This window comes from Hylobates moloch, unplaced genomic scaffold, assembly GCF_009828535.3.
Source record: "Hylobates moloch isolate HMO894 unplaced genomic scaffold, HMol_V3 SCAFFOLD_10, whole genome shotgun sequence".
In the NCBI taxonomy this organism is placed as follows: Eukaryota; Metazoa; Chordata; class Mammalia; order Primates; family Hylobatidae; genus Hylobates; species Hylobates moloch.
The window spans coordinates 17,311,073-17,326,360 of NW_026652285.1; the positions used below are offsets into that span (position 1 = coordinate 17,311,073).

Below are 15,288 nucleotides of genomic sequence, written 5' to 3' on the forward strand. Positions count from 1 at the left end.
ATAGACTGGATTAAGAAAATGTGGCACATATACACCATGGAATACTATGCAGCCATAAAAAATGATGAGTTCATGCCCTTTGTAGGACATGGATGGAGCTGGAAACCATCATTCTCAGCAAACTATTGCAAGGACAAAAAACCAAACACCGCATGTTCTCACTCATAGGTGGGAATTGAACAATAAGAACACATGGACACAGGAAGGGGAACATCACACACTGGGGCCTGTTGTGGTTTAGGGGGAGGGGGGAAGGAAAGCATTTGGAGATATACCTAATGTTAAATGACGAGTTAATGGGTGCAGCACACCAATATGGCACATGTATACATATGTAACAAACCTGCACGTTGTGCACATGTGCCCTAAAACTTAAAGTATAATAAAAAAATAAAAAATAACAGCTTTGCCCTCAGCAGACTTCAGTCTGATGAGGAGACTCTCAGACTGACAGGGGAGTCCAACCTGGCTTTCAGTGATCCCTAGTCTGATAGGGGAGCTGCAGCTATATCCTCAGAAACCCCAGGATGCTGGGAAAACTCAAGTCTTGCTCTTGGGAGGGTCTTCTGGGAAAGCCACAGCCCTGCCCTCAGGAGCCCTCCATCTAATGGGAGGCAAGACCTACTCTCAGAAATCCAGTCTGAGGGACACCCATAGCCCTCCCCTGGGGTAATCTGATAAGGGAGAGACATGACTCAGCTACAGGAGAAACCTCAGGTGGCTAGAGCCGAGGGCTGCTGGGGGAGGCAGTAGATTTCCCAGTTGTCCCCTGGAGGGTGCGTACACTCACCGCAGCCTCGAAAGCCCTCTTGAGGCTGGCCAGCTCGTAGAGGACACAGCCCAGGGCCCAGATGTCACTCTTCTGGTTGTAGGGCTTGCCCTCACACAGCTCAGGGGAGATATAGCATGGGGTACCCACCACCTGCAGGAGAGAAGCTGGGATCACAGCCCTGCAGGGAGGGAAGACCAGGGACTCTGCACATAAGCCCATTTGGGGACAGCTTCTTCTCAAAGCAAGCCAAGGGGCTTCCTCCTGCAGGACCACCCAAACAGGGGCCAAAAGGCCAAGGGTATTTTAGGGGGAGGGGAGGAGGCAGGGTTAGGTCCTGGCCCTCAAGACTTCTAGCACCCTGGAGGTCCCCTCCATGCCCAGGCACCGTGTAGGCCTTGCTCTTGCTGCTAAGGATCTTGGAGATGCCGAAATCACCGATCTTGACGACCATGCGGTGTTTGTCAAGCAGGATGTTCTGGGTCTTGAGGTCTCGGTGCAGGATGAGGTGGGTGTGCACATGATGCAGTGCAAGCAGGATCTGCACGAAGAAGTGCAGGATGGTCTCCTCCTCCAGCAGGGAATTACAGCGCTTTTGGATGAACTCAGCCAGAGTGCCGCCTGTGGCCCAAGGGACTAATCAAGATCCAGGCTTTTTCACACCTACGACAACCCCTCTCCGTTTTTTGGTTTTTTTTTTTTTTGAGACGGAGTCTCACTCTGTTGCCCAGGCTGGAGTGCAGTGGCGCGATCTCAGCTCACTGCTGCAAGCCCTCCCTCCCGGGTTCAAGCCATTCTCCTGCCTCAGCCTCCTTAGTAGCTGGGACTACAGGTGCCTGCCACCACACCTGGCTAATTTTTTTGTGTGTGTATTTTTAGTAGAGACGGGGTTTCCCCGTGTTAGCCAGGATGGTCTCAATCTCCTGACCTCATGATCCGCCCGCCTCGGCCTTGGCCTCCCAAAGTGCTGGGATTACAGGAGTGAGCCACCATGCCCGGCCAACAACCCCTCTCCTTTTATGTATGGAACAGGGCACTGGGACCAGAGAGGACAAGGGGCTAGCCAGGGTCAGATAATTGGGACCAGAACTCTAACCCTTGGCCATGCCCATTCCAAGGAGGGAAGCCAGGTGATCTGTGTCTGCCTGTCACAGAGATAAGAGACCCCTCCAGCCAGGCCACTAAAAGGAGGCTGGCCCACCTGGTGCATATTCCATGGCAATCATGAGGGCTTTGTCTTCCAGGAAGTTCTCATAGTACTCAATGACATTGGGGTGATTGAGCAGCTTGAGGACCTGGCACTCATTCTGGGCTGCCTGCCGCTCTTCCTTGGTCATCTGTTCCACTGGAATCTGCTTGATGATCACCAGCTTCTGGTCAGCCTTTCGCAGGCACAGGTGCACAATCCTAGGGATATGGAGGACAGGGACAGGTTACCAGCTGAGCCTCCAGCCACATATCAGGCAGGGTGGTGCAGCCTGATGACTGATGTCTCTTAGAAGAGGGTTCTAGACTAAGAGGTCATCTAACCAAGCACACAGAACACTGAGCTTGGGAACAGGGAGGACTGATTACAAGCTGTGTGGGACTTCAGTTTCACCACAGGCACTGTGAGGTAAAGTTAGTCTTGATCTCTAAGTTCCCACAGACTGCCTGGGTTCAAATCTGGGTGCCTCCTCTTACTAGTTATCTGGTTTGATACATTATGTGACATCATTGTCTGGAAAATGAAATGGGCCTCCCAGGGTTGTTGAGAGGATGGAATGAGAAAATGCATGTAAGGCACTGAGTGCAGTGGCCAGCACAAAGAAAATGCTCAATGAATAGAAGCCATTCATATTATTTTAATTCTGTGGTCAGTCTCCATAAAAGCACGGACTACAACATTCTTGTTCACCACAATAACCCCAGTGCATAGCCCAATATTTAGCACACAATAGGCGGTCAATAAATATTCGTTGAATGAGTGGACTATAAGCTGATCTAAGTCTCAAATTTTTACCTCCAGATTAGAATTCTCTTCTGAACCCCAGACTCAGATATCCACTTGAATGGCTCACAGTCATCCTAAATTTTAACAAATTCAAAATAAAATTCTTTTTTTTTTTTTTTTTTTTGAGATGGAGTCTTGCTCTGTCGCCCAGACTGGAGTGCAGTGGCGCGATCTCAGCTCACTGCAATCTCTGCCTCCCAGGTTCATGCCATTCTCCTGCCTTAGCCTCCCAAGTAGCTGGGACCACAGGCGCGTGCCACCACGCCCAGCTAATTTTTGTATTTTTAGTAGAGACAGGGTTTTACCGTGTTGGCCAGGATGGTCTCAATCTCTTGACCTCGTGACCTGCCTGCCTTGGCCTCCCAAAGTGCTGGGATTACAGGCATGACCCCCGCGCCCGGCCTTTTTGTTTTATTTTATTTTTTTTTGAGACAGAGTTTCACTCTTGTTGCCTAGGCTGGAGTGCAATGGCACAGTCTCAGCTCACTGCAACCTCTGCCTTCCAGGTTCAAGTGATTCTCCTGACTCAGCCTCCCAAGTAGCCATCACAACACCCAGCTAAATTTTGTATTTTTAGTAGAAATGGGGTTTCACTGTGTTGGCCAGGCTGGTCTCGAACTCTTGACCTCAGGTGATCCACCGACCTCGGCCTCCCAAAGTGCTGGGATTACAGGCCTGAGCCACCACGCCCGGCCCCTTCTTTCTTTCCTTTCTTTCTCTTTCTTTTCTTCTTGTATTATTATTATTATTATTTTAGATAGGTTCTCACTCTGTCAACCAGGTTGAAGTGCAGGGGTCTCATCTCAGCTTACTACAGCCTCCACCTCCCATGCTCAAGTGATCCTCCCACCTCAGCCTCCTGAGTAGTTGGGACTACAGGCACATGCCAATGCCACCACACCTGGCTAATTTTTTTATTTTTTGTAGAGAGGGGGACTCATTGTGTTACCCAGGCTGGTCTCTAACTCCTGAGCTCAAGCAATTGCCCACCTCGGCCTCCCAAAGTGCCAGGATTATAGGCGTGAGCCACTGCACCCTGCCCCTTTTCAAAAAGCTCTGCCAAGTCTCAGGATCACTCTTCCCCTTTAAAACCCTTCCTGGTGGCCGGGAGTGGTGGCTCACGCCTGTAATCCCAACACTTTGGGAGGCAGAAGCAGGTGGATCGCCTGAGGTCAGGAGTTCGAGACCAGGCTGGCCAACATGGTGAAACCCTGTCTCTACTAAAAATACAAAAAATTAGCCGGGCATGGTGGCACACGCCTGTAAGGCTGAGGCAGGAGAATTGCTTGAACCCGGGAGGCGGGGCTTGCAGTAAGCCAAGATGGTGCCATTGCACCCAAGCCTGGGCAACAGAGGAGACTCTGTCTCAAAAAAAAAAAAAAAAAGTTAGCCAGGCGTTGTGGCGTGTGCCTGTAGTCCCAGCTACTCAGGATGCTGAGGCAGGAGAATTGCTTGAATCCGGGAGGCGGAGATTGCAGTGAACTGAGATTGCCACTACACTCTAGCCTGAGCGACAGTGCAAGAATCCGTCTCAAAAACAAAAACAAAACAAAACCCTTTGTGGCAAACGAACCCTTTTATCTCAGGTTATCAGGCCATAATCTAGTCCCCGCCCTTGACAATTACATTTTATACCATTCTCTACCTTGCCCACTACATTCCAACTATTACTAGCCTTTTTCTCGGTTTCTTAAATGCTCTGTTTTCCCATGTGAGACATTTCACATATGCTATTTCCTTTGCCCGAAAAGCTCTCCCTTCACCTGCAGACTACTGGTCCTCATTCCTCAAGTCTTGGCCTTAAATCTCACTTCTGGCCTGTCACGGTGGCTCACGCCTGTAATCCCAGCACTTAGGGAGGCCGGCGTGGGCGGATCACCTGAGGTCAGGAATTTGAGACCAGCCTGGCCAACATGGCGAAACCCCGTCTGTACTAAAAATACAAAAAATATTAGCTGGGCATGGTGGCGCGTGCCTGTAGTCCCAGCTACTCAGGAGGCTGAGGCAGGAAAAGCGCTTGAACCAGGGAGGCAGAGGTCGCAGTGAGCCGAGATAGCGCCACTGCACTCGAGATCGCGCCACTGCAACAGAGTGAGACTCTTGTCTCAAAAAAAAAAAAAAAAAAAAATCCAAAAAATTTAGCCAGGCCTGGTGGCGCACGCCTGTAATCCTAGCTACTCGGGAGGCTGAGGCACAACGATTGCTTGAACCCGGGAGGTGGTGGTTTTAGTGCCACTGAACTCCAGCCGGGGTGACAGAGGGAGACTCTGTCTTAAAAATCAATCAAGCAAGCAAGCAATCTCCCTTCTCAGAGAATTCTTCCTTGACTATCTCATATAAGTATTCTCCCTGGTAATGTACTCTATCCTCACAACCTGCTAATAACACTTCATAACTGCTATAACTTCTTTTTTTTTTTTTGAGACGGAGTCTCGCTCTGTCACCCAGGCTGGAGTGCAGTGGCGCGATCTCGGCTCACTGCAAGCTCCGCCTCCTGGGTTCACGCTATCCTCCTGCCTCAGCCTCTCCGAGTAGCTGAGACTACAGGCGCCCGCCACCATGCCCGGCTAATTTTTTTGTATTTTTAGTACAGACGGGGTTTCACCGTGGTCTCGATCTCCTGACCTCGTGATCCGCCCGCCTCGGCCTCCCAAAGTGCTGGGATTACAAGAGTGAGCCACCGCGCCCAGCCTATAACTGCTATAACTTCTTAATTCATAATGTTTTATTTATCGTATAACTTTCCCATAGTCAGTAAGTTCCAAGAGGGAAAAGACCACACCCGTTCCGGTTCTAACTGTATACCCAGCGGCCAAAGCCTGACATACATAGCTGGCACTCAGTATTTTTTGAACGAATGAATAAAGAAGCTAACAGAACTCAGTGGGCGGGGCAACAGGCTTGTCAGGGGCGTGGCCTCCATAGAGGCGGAGTCTCCCCGCGGGACTAGGACCGGAAGCTTGGGCGGGGCTTCCCAGAGTGGCGCTCACGCCTTGGGGCGGGACTAGGCGGGCGGCGACTTCGCGGGCAGAATTGGGGCTTATTTTCCCTATCCCCTAGCAGTTTCCTCCCCCAGAGCCCTGGCTCACCCGAAGGCACCTCTCCCCACCACTCGGATCCGCTCGTACTTCTCCATCTCATTTCTTAGAGTTTCACTTCCGTCCCCCAGGCGGCGCGTGCGCGGACCCACCCACTCTGGGCCCCGCCCCTTCACGGCGAGCGGCTTGCGGGGCGGAGCCAGCGCGCTAGGTGTGGGTTCCGCCACGCGTCCGTATTTGTGGGCCTGCACCACATACCTCCAGCTACAACGCGCCGTCACTTTTCCCCTCACGACCCTGCCCCACGCAGTGTCCAAGGAATAGGGCAAGAAAATAGGGCGCGCTCCGCAATGGCGGGCACGGTACCCGCCCCTCCCACACATATACCCAGCCCTTGTAAACCTTGCTAGACTAAAAGGATGTCGCGTTCCCGAGAGTTAAACCCCACAGGCTGGGCAGGGGTGGGAAGAGATTGACCCCCTTCTTGCCCACGAGTGACGCTACTTCAGGAGAAAGCGGGTTCTCCTTGTCACGCAAACGATAAACACACCCAAAACGACCGAGACCAGTGCTCCTGGAAGAAGGCAGCAGGGTTGGTTTCGTGTTTGCCTGGGGAGGGACGGGGGAAATCTCAAGTCGTGCAAGTTGATTCATCTGGGGAGGACATGACACGGTCTCGGGACGTCCCGACTAGTGAGCACCGCGCTCGTCAGCACTCTCAACTCCCCTTTCACACACACGCGCTGTAGGAGGGTAATCTGCCCTCAGTGCTCATCTTCCCTTGGGGGAAGATGGGGGCGGAAGTGGATCAGTACCTGAAAACATCAAAGGGAGAAGGAAAGACCGCGGTTTCGCCGAGATGAGCTCAAGGCAAAAGCCTACAGGCAGGGGAGCTGGTTAGTGTGACCAGCTAGGCTGTTTACCGGAAGTGAGGTTAATTCCAGGTTCTCCCGGCTGCCTGCTCTGCGGGAGCTCTATAAAAACTCAGTATTCAGGCCGGGCGCGGTGGCTCATGCCTGTAATCCCAGCACTTTGGGAGGCCGAGGCGGGCGGATCACGAGGTCAGGACATCGAGACCATCCTGGCTAACACAGTGAAACCCCGTCTCTACTAAAAATACAAAAAAAATTAGCCGGGCGTGGTGGCGGGCGCCTGCCTCAGCCTCTCCGAGTAGCTGGGACTACAGGCGCCCGCCACCACGCCCGGCTAATTTTTTTTGTATTTTTAGTAGAGACGGGGTGGTGGCGGGCGCCTGTAGTCCCAGCTACTCGGAGAGGCTGAGGCAGGAGAATGACGTGAACCCGGGAGGCGGAGCTTGCAGTGAGCCGAGATCGCGCCATTGCACTCCAGCCTGGGCGACAGAGCCAGACTCCGTCTCAAAAAACAAAACAAAACAAAACAAAACAAAACTCAGTATTCGGCCAGGCGCGGTGGCTCACGCCTGTAATTCCAGCACTTTGGAGAGGCCGAGGCGGGCGGATCACCTGAGGTCAGGAGTTTGAGACCAACCTGGCCAACATGGTAAAACCTCGTCTCTACTAAAAATACAAAAATTAGTTGGGCATGGTGGCGCGCGCTTGTAATCCCAGCTGCTCGGGAGGCTGAGGCAGGAGAATCGCTTGAATCTGGGAGGCGGAGGTTGGGGTGAGCCGAGATCGTGCCATTGCACTCCAGCCTGGGCGATAGAGTGAGACTCCATCTCAAACAAACAAACAAACAAACAAAAAACCTCAGTATTCAGGAGGAGGATGGTCACTAGCTGAAGGTTAGCGTCCCTGTATCAGAGTGGACAAGGGGTGTGGGGAAAGGGGCGTTTTATCTTCTGCACCTGCCCCGGCCCTCGCAAGGGTATCCAAACCCACCCACGTGGAATGACTGCTGGAAGGGCGCTGGCTCAGGCCGGTGTCGGCCGGCGGACAGAGCAGCTCTGTGAGCCAAGGGGAGGGGCGGGAAAGCCGCTCACCCAGGACACCCGTGCTCTCACCTAGAAACCGACTGGGCCTTGGTTGACCTAGGAGTGCCACAGGGGTTAATGTGTAACCTTGGAGCCATAGGGGAGGAAAACACTCAAACGGCTTGGTCCCTGGGTCCTTGCGCCTCAGGTTTTTGGCTTCTTCTTCCCGCCCGCAGCACCTTTCCCCTCCCCCGCTTCTTCCCTCCCCTCCTCTATTACCACCCTCTTCTTCCTCCCTGCTCTCATCCCCACTTAACTTCCCTCGCTGGCTCTCAGCTGCTCCTCCTTTCGCCCAGAGTTTATACCTAAACTTTCCCCGAAAGCAGCTACCTCGCTCGGAGGCGGGAGGGGGAGCCCGCGCCACAGTGAGGGCAGGCTGACACCTAGTGGCTAGGAGCCGCAACTGCTGCAAGCTACCGGCTTGGAGAGCGCGGGTCACCCCAGCAGTCCCAGCAAATCGGCGGTCTTGCTTGCCCAGCCTCCGGGGAGCCGGGCCGAGGGCCGGGACTGTCTGAGGGAGGACTGTGACAGCCGCCCGGCCCCAGGAGTTTAAGAGCGGGCGGGAAGAGGTGGCGATGGGTTACTCAGAAGTTTCCAAGGGCCCACCTCGCGGGCGCGGGAGGGACGGGTAAACATGGGTCTTCGGCCAGAGGACTGCGAGTGGTGCGGTCGGGGCACTGGGTCTGCACGGAGACCACTGTCGGACGCGGGGCTCCCCAGCCCACCCCAGGACCAGGACTTAGGGGGCGTGGGCGTGGGCGTGTCGGGTCCCGTCCAGCTCTGCGCAGAAAGTAGAGGGCGGAGAGAGCTCTCGAGGTACCCGCCCACGGTGGGGGAGCCGGTGGCCCGGGGAAAAGTGGGGACGCGGGTTAATGAGGCCAGGCGAGCGAGGGCAGCGGGGACTCCGTCGGCAGTCGGGAGGCGCCAGCGAGGGGTGCCTCGGCGACGACGCCCCCAGCACAGCTCCTAGTTACTCGAGGTCCGCGGGAGCCGGCCGGTGGCCGAGAGGCCGCGGGGACACCCGGCTCGCGCGGCAGCAGCGCCTGAGGGGCGGGGGCAGGCGGACCGGGCGGGGGCAGGCGGGCGGGGCGGGGGCGCGGGCGGCTGGGGGCGGGGGCAGAGGCCTCGCAGGGAGGGCAAGGAGGAGCCAAGGGGCCTAGAAGGCTTCGCCGAAACTGTGTGGGGCTGGCGGCCGGCGGGAGAGGCGGCCGGACTGGACTGGCCCGAGAAGGACCCCAGTTCCCAGAACAGCCCTAGGAGGCGGCCTCGAGGGCGGACGGCAGGGAGGGCCAGCATGCCCCCATTGCTGCACCCCGCCCTGCCGCTGCTCCTGGGCGCCACGCTGACCTTCCGGGCGCTCCGGCGCGCGCTCTGTCGCCTGCCCCTACCCGTGCACGTGCGCGCCGACCCCCTGCGCACCTGGCGCTGGCACAACCTGCTCGTCTCCTTCGCTCACTCCATTGTGTCGGGGATCTGGGCACTGCTGTGGTGAGTGAGCGACTGTGGGAATGAGGTGGCCGGGGGATCCTGAGCGGGGAGCCGGGGCCGGCCCTTGTGTTACTACCCCCGTCGCTCACTGGCGGGCTGAGGCCACGCAGTCTCACCTGATCCCGTTTGGTATCCTATCCAACCAAAAGCCGCAGTGGCCCCAGGGCAGGGATCGCCCCTGGGAAACTGGAGGCTCTTCGGTTTTGCCCAGCCACTCTTAGCTTCCCAGTCAGCCACTAGCGCGAGCCCAGGCTCCCCCGGGGCTGGGAAGGGTAACCGAGAAGGTGAGGGTCTTTGAGGGTGCCGAAATGCAGAGCCTCCTCTTCCCACCTTTCCAGTGTATGGCAGACTCCCGACATGTTGGTGGAGATTGAGACGGCCTGGTCACTTTCTGGCTACTTGCTCGTTTGCTTCTCTGCAGGTAGGTCTTGCCCAGGAAACGGGAGGCAAATTTGGGACAGGGAGAAGGAAGCTGCTTGTTCAGTTCTTCATCTCTTGCCCCATCCCTCCACTAGGGTATTTCATCCACGATACGGTGGACATCGTGGCTAGCGGACAGGCGCGAGCCTCTTGGGAATACCTTGTTCATCACATCATGGTAAGAGAGAAGCAGACTATGTGGTATAGGCCTGGTGTCAGTAATCTTGTCTCAGCTGTCTTTCTGAACTTGGGAGAAGGCCGTGTTTTCTTCCCATTCGCCCCCGACCTGTGTGCTACTTCTTATGCTAGGATGCTGGGGTTGGCAGTCTGCTTGTTCACTGAGGCAAGCAACCCATGGTCCATTGCCTCTTTAGACTGAACATCACCCACAGCCAGAAGCTGTGAGCGGGGCATCTTATCCACTATAAACTATTATTCCAGGGGGAAATTTGGGATTTTCCAGCCCTCAATCTGATACCCACACCCCCCCAAACTTCCAGGAAAGCGTCTGCATCTGGGTTTCCTAACTCCTATTCTCCCTTCTTCCCTCTAGGCCATGGGTGCCTTCTTCTCCGGCATCTTTTGGAGCAGCTTTGTCGGTGGGGGTGTCTTAACACTACTGGTGGAAGTCAGCAACATCTTCCTCACCATTCGCATGATGATGAAAATCAATAATGCCCAGGATCATCTCCTCTACCGGGTTAACAAGTATGTGAACCTGGTCATGTACTTTCTCTTCCGCCTGGCCCCGCAGGCCTACCTCACCCATTTCTTCTTGCGTTATGTGAGCCAGAGGACCCTGGGCACCTTCCTGCTGGGTATCCTGCTCATGCTGGACGTGATGATCGTCATCTACTTTTCCCGCCTCCTCCGCTCTGACTTCTGCCCTGAGCGTGTCCCCAGGAAGCAACACAAAGACAAGTTCTTGACTGAGTGAGAGGCACAGAGCCTGGGACAACAAAAATGGACAAGGCCAGAAACAGCTTCCCATGGACACTGGGAATTAGTCCCAAGCCTGGGTGTCCTCTAGGGCCAGCCTCTCCACCTTCCAAGCCTGCGCCCACACTATTGAAAACACTAATGAAAGTACTCCTCTGAAGTCCTTGTCCTTTATTAGGGAAGCAGACAGACCGGTTGTACATAGTAGATGGGTGTGTGAGGACAAAATGCTACAAGCCAGCCAATCCACACTCCCCTGAAATGGATGCTAATGCCCTTCAAACCCTGGGCACTGGTTTCATACACAGCCTCTTCCAGGGATAAAAGAAGGGGTTCTTGTACAGCTTCTTGTTACCCTCAACCATGGAGGCAAGTTCTGAGTTCTGGTTTTCCTAGGACACTAAGTTACCCTCAACCATGGAGGCAAGTTCTGAGTTCTGGTTTTCCTAGGACACTAACTCTAGTCACAAAGATCTCTGGAGTGATCACACATGGTAGAGTGGCAGGGTTAATATTTCCAAAGGGTAAGTAGAACAGGAGTCTTGCCCAAGCCCTGTCATGTCAGTGTCTGTGTGTGGCCTCCCAGCCCAACCAGAAATTGACAGAGAGGCATGTATATGGTGAAAAGATATATATATATATTTAGAATTAGGCAGCTGGACTCAGTTTAGATGATCCCAATCTGAAAAACAAAAGGGAGCCTTGTTACTGGAGTTGAAATATGAAGATTAAGCTGGAATGTTATTTTTAGAAAGCAAAATGAGGAACATGAGGATAAGGTTTGTTAAGGATAGGGGTGCAGTCAGTTAATTATAACTAATCAGCAAAAATCAGGCTTTGGTCGCTAACATATGCATCATTTGCACCCAAGGGGTGAGCGTTAAGGGGTTTGTAGGAAGGAAACTTACTTTGTTGGCAACATCCAAAGCATCGTAATCAGGAGCCAGTCGAACATATGCCTTCTTCTCTCCATCAGGCCTAGGGTAGAGAAGGAAGCCTTCGTCCCTGCCACCCTCACTGCCCCCACACCCTCCCCCTTCCTCCTCCAGTCCTCCCGCACTTCAGTGGTTCCTTTGTTCATGTCATTCTTTTCCAATAATGACTTTTCCATCATTAGCCCAGAGGACACCATGAAGCCACAAAGCCAATTCTCTTATGGGAAACACCACAGGCCACATTAAGACTTAAACCAAGGTAATCTGCCACGTGTCACACTCTAGTGGCCTTTGCTAATAGAAGTAGGGACCCAGAAAATGAGCACCAACCCCCAATCAAGTCCTAGAAAGCACTGCCTCAGGTCCACACAAAGGTCTGTAACTAAGGCAGCCTGTAATTCCTGCCTCAAGGATCATACACTGCTAAACCTACTCCAAGTGTAAGTCAAGGAATCTTTTTCCCCTGCTGAAAAGTCCAGGGGATTTTTTTTTAAAGAGCCTTGCTTGGTTGCTCAGGCTGGAGTACAACGGGGCAATCATGGGTGACTCCTGGCCTCAGGCGATCCTCCTGCATAGCTCGCACTACACGTGTATAGTGCATTACCAAATTACCAAATGGTGTGTACACCAAATGCATTACCAAATTACCAAATGGTGTGTACACGGGCATTACCAGGACTATCTAAACATGAAAGAGCTTCATGAAATGCAGGTTTTTTTGGCTCCAGACTTCTGGTCCAGCCTGCTCCCCATCCCTTGAGGCCCAACTCACCGAATCAGGGTGTTGACCTTGGCCACATCGATGTCATAGAGCTTCTTCACAGCCTGTTTAATCTGGTGCTTGTTGGCTTTAACATCCACAATGAACACAAGTGTGTTGTTGTCTTCTATCTTCTTCATGGCAGACTCAGTGGTCAGCGGAAACTTGATGATAGCATAGTGGTCAAGCCTGGGAAAGGCAAAATGGGGTCACCTGGCCTGGGCCCAGTCTTTTGGAGCCTAGGTGCATCAGACGAGGTACCAATCACTTTGTTCAGATTTTGGTCGCTTTACAGTGTCATCATCTGCACCCTGAAATCTAAGGGTCTGAAGCCCCAATCCCAGGGGCAGAACATTGTGCATTTTCTTTCTCTTGAAGGGCTCTTACACCTTAAGTGATTAAAGAATCATCTCTGGGCCAGGCGTGGTGGCTCATGGCTGTAATCCCAGCACTTTGGAAGGCTGAGGCAGGCTGATCACGAGGTCAAGAGATCGTGACCATCCTGGCCAACATGGTGAAACTCCCTCTCTACTAAAAATACAAAAATTAGCTGGGCATGGTGGTGCACGCCTGTAGTCCCAGCTACTCAGGAGGCTGAAGCAGGAGAATCGGGCCACGGGCAAATTCTTTTTTTTTTTTTGAGACGGAGTCTCGCTCTGTCGCCCAGGCTGGAGTGCAGTGGCAAGATCTTGGCTGGCCGCAAGCTCCGCCTCCTGGGTTCACACCATTCTCCTGCCTCAGCCTGGGACTCAGTAGCTGGGACTACAGGCGCCTGCCACCACGCCCGGCTAATTTTTTTGTATTTTTAGTAGAGATGGGGTTTCACCGTGTTAGCCAGGATGGTTTAGATCTCCTGACCTCGTAATCTGCCCGCCTCAGCCTCCCAAAGTGCTGGGATTACAGACGTGAGCCACCGTGCCCGGCCGGCCAGGAGCAAATTCTTACGCACAGCTGAGGTTTAAGCCACGGCAGTGGCCTAAGCACAACTGTAACACAGCTTTCCCCATTTAAAGTCACACTCGATTCTAGGTCCAGCTTGGTGGGGGGAGGGGCAGGAAGACAGTCTGTGAACTGCTTTCCTGTATGAACACAATCCACTCTTTCTGTTAGGAAAGAGTAGCAGCAGCAAAAACCCATTGGTAGTAACTACTACCATAGCTCTACTCAAATCTGTGCTCCCTAAAAAGTCACTTATTACCGGTATCTCAAATACTCAAGTGCCCAACCTTCTGCCCATTTCACCCCAACAGTTCCTTGAGCAGTAGGAAATTCGGGAAAATTAATAGAAAGAAGCTTCTATACACCGCAGCAGGCCATAACTGCCAAATACAGATAACAGAATCCCCATTATCAATCAAGAATCAATCCACGTTCTCACCCTCAAGGATTGTTCCCTATAGCAGTAGGAGCTATGACCAAGGAATCTCTGTATTCTACTTTCTACTCCCCCCAAAATAAGTTTTCAAACTGTGACCACATCTGAAGCAATAATTAACCTAACAAATTTTGAGAGACTCAGGGCTTTTTTTTTTTTTTCGAGACGGAGTTTCACTCTTGTTGCCCAGGCTGGAATGCAATGATGCGATCTCGGCTCACCGCAACCTCCACCTCCCAGGTTCAAGCGATTCTCCTGCCTCACCCTCCCGCGAGTAGCTGGGATTACAGACATGCACCACCACGCCCGGCTAATTTTCTATTTTTAGTAGACACGGGGTTTCTCCATGTTACTCAGGCTGGTCTCGAACCCCTGACCTCAAGTGATCCGCCCTCCTTGGCCTCCCTAAGTGCTGGGATAACAGACATAAGCCACCGCGCCCGGCCTCTGGGCTGATTTAAAAAGAATTCCTGCCAGTTTTGTAAATGCAGCAGAAACAATCTCCTCATACTTCCAATTAGAGAAGCACACTGGACACAATTTGTGTTTGAGAAATAATCACACAGAGTGGGCGCATTTCCAAATTACCAATGGAGAATACCCAAATCTTTTCATGGGTACAATATGGGGGCAGTACTGACTTGTTTCTCCTGGGAGCGCTCTTCCGAGGATATTTAGGCTGTCTCCGGAGTCGCAGTGTCTTGGGCCGCCGGAAGGTGGGTGACGTGCGGATCTTCTTTTTTTTGTGGCTGTGGACACCTTTCAACACTGCCTTCTTGGCCTTTAAAGCCTTCGCTTTGGCTTCGGCTTTAGGAGGGGCAGGAGCTGGGAGAAAAGGAAAGAAAACGTGGATGCGGGACTTAGAAATCGGTCACTTCCGGCCCCAAGAATTGCAGTGGGCGACCCTGGCCACACATGCATCAGTGGTTCCTTTGAAGACATCACAAGTGTCAGGAGATTAAAACTTTTCCATCATATGCACGATACCAGAGGCGAAAGCGACCAACTCTAAACCCCAGGGATACGACTATGAAACAAAGTAGCACTGAACGAACGCTTGATACTTTCTAGAAAATGTCCTACGAATTTTACACATACCCCATCGCAAAACCACGCTGCGGAGAGGGGGCGGGTAATGTAAGCCGGTTGAACATGAACCAGAAGGAAAATGGTTAAAGCTGAGGGCACTAATTCCTTATAGGCCCGGGGATATGGAGCGCCAACCAGTGGATGTGTGTAGCTTCCCGGAGCCGAATGTCTGGCCCTCCCTGGCGGATGATACCTGCCGCGTTGCCTCCCCAACTCCCTCCACCGGAACTCAGCCCACGAGGCTGGGCCCACGCGGCCCACGTATACTGCAACGTGTCCGAAACGCAGGGAGCAGCCCCGGAGCAGAGCCCTCAGGGTTTAGCCCAGCAGCCATGTTCCCAATTCGTTCGCTCTGCGGCGCGGCAATCCCCGGCAAACCAGCTGCGGCCCCCTCCCCAACACACACCTTCCTTCTTCGCTTTCGGCGCCATCTTGTGAAAAGGGTCGCCAATGCCCGTTCCCACGGGCTTATAGCGCCAAATCTCACTAAAGACTCGCGATGCTTTGTACTTAGAGCTGATTGGGTAA

The 15,288-nt window shown here is 53.3% G+C and overlaps 3 protein-coding genes and 4 non-coding genes across 11 annotated transcripts in view; 1 reads left to right on the forward strand and 6 right to left on the reverse strand.

Moving 5' to 3' along the window:
* NEK8 (NIMA related kinase 8) overlaps positions 1-5,922 on the reverse strand; it is a 13,876-nt gene extending 7,954 nt beyond the window's left edge. For 3 of the 4 annotated variants that reach the window (XR_009215342.1, XM_058445749.1, XM_032163173.2), the window contains exons 1-4: positions 5,852-5,922; positions 1,971-2,176; positions 1,158-1,390; positions 791-922 (exon numbers count right to left, since the gene is read on the reverse strand). Coding sequence is in view for 3 of the 4 variants with exons in the window: in XM_058445749.1 (XP_058301732.1) it covers positions 791-922; positions 1,158-1,390; positions 1,971-2,176; positions 5,852-5,898 (618 nt within the window). In the remaining variant the exon portion in view is untranslated. Of the gene's footprint in view, positions 1-790; positions 923-1,157; positions 1,391-1,970; positions 2,177-5,851 lie in introns of those variants that run through there. The other variant, XM_058445750.1, reaches the window with a different exon arrangement.
* Positions 5,923-8,219: 2,297 nt separating this feature from the next.
* Positions 8,220-10,687, forward strand: TLCD1 (TLC domain containing 1). 2 transcript variants are annotated; one of them, XM_058445759.1, is made up of 4 exons: positions 8,220-8,382; positions 9,581-9,663; positions 9,758-9,840; positions 10,216-10,687. In XM_058445759.1, the coding sequence occupies exons 1-4, from the start codon at positions 8,330-8,332 to the stop codon at positions 10,597-10,599; spliced, it is 603 nt and encodes a 200-aa protein (XP_058301742.1). In that variant the 5' UTR covers positions 8,220-8,329; the 3' UTR covers positions 10,600-10,687. The 2 variants fall into 2 exon arrangements, with proteins under 2 accessions (XP_058301742.1, XP_032019065.1); XM_032163174.2 differs by lacking the exon at positions 8,220-8,382 and adding an exon at positions 8,911-9,242.
* A 70-nt stretch (positions 10,688-10,757) lies between these two features.
* RPL23A (ribosomal protein L23a) lies at positions 10,758-15,266 on the reverse strand. The gene is made up of 5 exons (XM_032163175.2): positions 15,167-15,266; positions 14,313-14,496; positions 12,309-12,485; positions 11,510-11,579; positions 10,758-11,283 (listed from the first exon to the last, which is right to left on the reverse strand). Exons 1-5 carry the CDS (start codon positions 15,189-15,191, stop codon positions 11,269-11,271), a joined length of 471 nt encoding a protein of 156 aa, XP_032019066.1. The 5' UTR covers positions 15,192-15,266; the 3' UTR covers positions 10,758-11,268.
* On the reverse strand, positions 11,397-11,468 carry LOC116476030 (small nucleolar RNA Z17). Its single transcript, XR_004250102.1, has one exon. It is a non-coding gene; the product is annotated as a small nucleolar RNA Z17 (small nucleolar RNA).
* Positions 11,658-11,721, reverse strand: LOC116476020 (small nucleolar RNA SNORD42). The gene has a single exon (XR_004250094.1). It is a non-coding gene; the product is annotated as a small nucleolar RNA SNORD42 (small nucleolar RNA).
* LOC116476031 (small nucleolar RNA Z17) lies at positions 12,539-12,607 on the reverse strand. Its single transcript, XR_004250103.1, has one exon. It is a non-coding gene; the product is annotated as a small nucleolar RNA Z17 (small nucleolar RNA).
* On the reverse strand, positions 14,587-14,653 carry LOC116476019 (small nucleolar RNA SNORD42). The gene has a single exon (XR_004250093.1). It is a non-coding gene; the product is annotated as a small nucleolar RNA SNORD42 (small nucleolar RNA).
* Positions 15,267-15,288: the final 22 nt, after the last annotated feature.